The following is a 3,748-nucleotide window of genomic DNA, read 5'->3' as shown; positions in this document are numbered from 1 at the left end:
ATAAAGCCGGTAGGTTATCCTCTTAAAAGAGTACCCCAGAATGATTACTTGAATATAGGCATAACCACAAAAGGAGGCTGAGAAGCCCACAGTAGGGAGAGCTGAATTGCCAAGTGGCATTTTAGGAAAACAAAGGCTTGGCAAGATAAAAACATCCACTTTCCTCCCCAGTTACAGGCTTAATGTTATTAATAACTCAGATGTCATATTTACGCCATTATTGGCAGCATGCATACAATTTAAATATTTTAGCTTCCATTATACAACTGGATCTATATTACTGACCTTCAAGGGCCCCATTCATAAGGGATGAGGAAAGGGAACAATCGGCTACTTCATGCAAGGGCTGGCCAGCAGACTGGGTTTCCCAGCATTGTCAGACAAACCACCACACAGGGAATGCTTTGGAGCCGCTTGGAAATGGCAGGGTCAGGACAGAGAATGATAGGGGTGGGGGAGCTTTCGGGGCAGGGAGAGAGCCAAGGCTTTTTTTCTTTTTGAAAAAGAGATATCCCACCTTTGTTCCAAAGGAGAATGAAATATCCATTAAGACTGGGGACACTGGGAATTTTGTTTCAGCTCAGTTCCTTTTGTTGTGACTCCAGGGCAGAGGCGAGGAATCTGGGGTGACAAGGTTTCAAGCTAAGATGAGAAAGAAAAAGAATTCCTTCCAAGGATTTATTCTATTGTCTCCTCAAGAATAAATATTTATAGAGAAAGTTCAAGTGAAGTCTTTTACAATGGTCACGGCTTTAAGACTAAGCCTTTGAGAGAAAACATGTAAAACTATGCTTAAATGAAGGGTGATCCAATTAGGCTTCCCAGGGTAAAAAACCAAGAAACCTCAAGATAATTTCCTATGTAAAATCTAATTGTGTTCTCAAGTGGAACAGGAATACTACTTTGAATTATTCCAGCTCCATAGACTGCAGCAAATATGTACAGCCAAATTGGATTCTATTTTAAGTAATTAAATTATTTCCCTTCACAGGATCTATAATTTGTTTTCAACAAATGTGATTTGCCTCAGAAAGATAAGACATTGCAATTTTTCCTCCAAAATGGATTTTCTGTGCCAGAAACAATTATGAAAAGTAGACCAAATATTGCCTTATTTATATCCTGGTTATTATCCTTGAGGGCATGCCTGGAGTGCCGTGTGTGTGTCACAAAGTGAGACAGGTATGGCTACTATAGTTTAGAAATTATCTTTGAATGGAGACCGGAGCTGAAATGTACTCAAGAGCTTGGGGCTTGCACAATGGTAGTGTAAATAGCTACCGGTGATGTTACATAAGACTCCAAAATCTTGTGCAAAACATGGGCAATGGGGAGCTTGCATCAATGGACCTTTCTTCTGAGCTCTGAAAGCACCAATTTAACTTTTATCTGCTTGGCTGAACCCTTGAGGTGCTAGATGTTGCAATAGATTAAGTGTTGAGATTTGCATAGAAGATATTGCAAGAGGGGTATTTTGGGCATGGTTAATTTTATGAAGAAAACATTCACTTTTGGCTTTTGGCTTTTATTTTCAATAGCAGTTCAGTTGCCTTATGACCAGGTGTTCTGGGGGACAACAGTGGGTAATGGTTAAGAGCAAGGGCTGGAAGGATGAATGGAGTCAGCTCCTGGTATGTCCCCTTGAAAGTGCAAGTTATGGCAAGTCTCTGAACCTCAGTCTCCTCGCCTGTCAAAAGGGCGTGACGACATCTAGATTGAGAGGCGTAGATGAGAAGAGCATACAGTGCCTGGCTGGCACAGACCTGGAGTACACAAGGGGATGTTAGTAGTAAAATCTAAAACATGGGATTGCATACCTTTTCTTCTTTATGCACATTTATCCTTCGGGAAGATTACCTGGTTTGAGATATTCATTGTGCTTACTTACTATACTTTGACCAAGTCACTTAGGCTTTCTGTACTTTGGTTTCCTGCTCTACAAAATGTTAGTAATAATAGAACCAGAGCCTATCATAGAGTTGTGATAAGGATTAAGTAAAATATTACAACTAAAATACCTAGGACAGGATCTGACATGCCATGCAGGTATCTACTGTTATTTTTGACTTCTGCCAGCCAAAGGAATGTCAATAGAAACCAGAACATAACACTAAGTAGGTTTATCATGTACTTTTATTAACAACTTAATACAAGGCTGTACATTGTAGGTACTGAAATCAACCCACTCCTGAAAACTGAAAAACCAGCATTTCTATACCACTTCAGGCTTTGGTTAAAAGTGCCATCTTCTCCAGCAAAATCACATAGTGTAACCAAACAACTGAAGAGCAGGAAGAGGAAAATGTTCCACTGGAATGGACAGATTATTTATTTACAAACAGCTGAGGATAATTTCTAGCTTAAGTGATTTCACTATACACTCTGGAATGTTCAGTTCCCTTTTCTACGGTCCTACAATGACATACAGCAACTAAGAACTTGGCCACAGGTCCTGCCTAGACGCTCATCAACATGAAACAACAACAAAAAATATTTATATAAATAAGTCAATTAAACCTCACAAAAACTAAAGGCACACAAGAAAAAAAGTCCAACAGTCGATAAAAACTGTACAGTGTTGGTCAGTCTTTTATATCTGAAAAAATGTGTAACTTCAGAAAAAGTTCTTCAATGTATAAAAGTCCAGTGTTAGCTGGAGTGAAAACTCGAAGACTCCGACTCGGTTGAAACAGAAGAATGTCCACCCCGCTTTCCCTTGGAGAGGATCTTCAGGCTGGACCCTCTGCTCACAGAGGTGAGTGCATGCTGGGCAGAGGTTTTAAATTTGGCCCCAAGGAAGGCATAGAGGATGGGATTCAGGCAACAATGGAAAAAGGCTAGGGCCTCGGTGATGGAAATCCACTTGTGCACAGTGCTCTCAAACTCACACCCTTGCTGGATGATTTCCAGGAGGATGAAGGAGTCGATGCTGATCCCAATGTAGTAGGGCAGCCAGCAGGCAAAGAAAGCCAGGATGAGGATAACTGTGGTCTTGAGGGCCTTTCGCTTCTGGTAGCCCTTGGAGTGGGACAGCTTGGAGATGATAATGCAATAGCAGGACAGGATGACGATACCCGGCAGGATAAGGCCAACCACGATGTGCTGAAACTGGAACACCACCAACCACAAGTCGTTGGGATAGAAGCGGTCGCAGATGTACCTCCCATCCCCCTCCTTGACGTTGGCAAAGATGAAATCGGGAATAGTCAACAGGAGAGCAGGTATCCAGACACCAACATAGACCACCTTTTCAGCCAACAGCTTCCTTGGCCTCTGACTGTTGGTGGCATGGACGATAGCCAGGTACCGGTCCAGACTGATGAAGGCCAGGATGAGGACACTGCTGTAGAGGTTGACTGTGTAGATGACATGGACTGCCTTGCACAGGAACTTCCCAAAGTACCAGTTTGCCACGGCATCAACTGCCCAGAAGGGAAGTGTGAGGACAAAGAGGAGGTCTGCCACAGACAGGTGCAGTCTGTACTTGTCTGTCATGCTTCTCAGTTTCTTCTGGTAACCCATGACCAGGATGACCAATCCGTTACCCACTATGCCAGTCAAGAAGATGATGGAGTAGACAGTGGGCAGAAAGATACGGTTGAAATGGGCATTTTCCTCCCGGAAGCAGGGTTCCTTTATGGAGTCATAGTCTCCTGAGCCCAAGTCATCCTCTGTGTAATTATCTGAAGAGAGTATCTGAAAAAGGCAAGGGAATGGACATTTACTTTCAAGTTCGGCAGGCATTCCT

The 3,748-nt window shown here is 42.7% G+C and overlaps 1 protein-coding gene across 1 annotated transcript in view; it reads right to left on the bottom strand.

Moving 5' to 3' along the window:
- Positions 1–2,117: 2,117 nt before the first annotated feature.
- Positions 2,118–3,748, bottom strand: part of CXCR4 (C-X-C motif chemokine receptor 4) — a 3,790-nt gene continuing 2,159 nt past the window's right edge. Inside the window, exon 2 of the mRNA XM_007452019.1 lies at positions 2,118–3,696. Within this exon, the coding sequence (XP_007452081.1) occupies positions 2,650–3,696 (1,047 nt within the window). The 3' untranslated portion in view covers positions 2,118–2,649. The remainder of the gene's footprint in view (positions 3,697–3,748) is intronic.

The sequence above is a fragment of the Lipotes vexillifer genome, unplaced genomic scaffold (genome assembly GCF_000442215.2).
Source record: "Lipotes vexillifer unplaced genomic scaffold, Lipotes_vexillifer_v1.1 scaffold105, whole genome shotgun sequence".
Taxonomy (NCBI): domain Eukaryota; kingdom Metazoa; phylum Chordata; class Mammalia; order Artiodactyla; family Lipotidae; genus Lipotes; species Lipotes vexillifer.
Note: the sequence above shows the minus strand (reverse complement) of the source record. Positions and strands in the feature narration are given on the sequence as shown.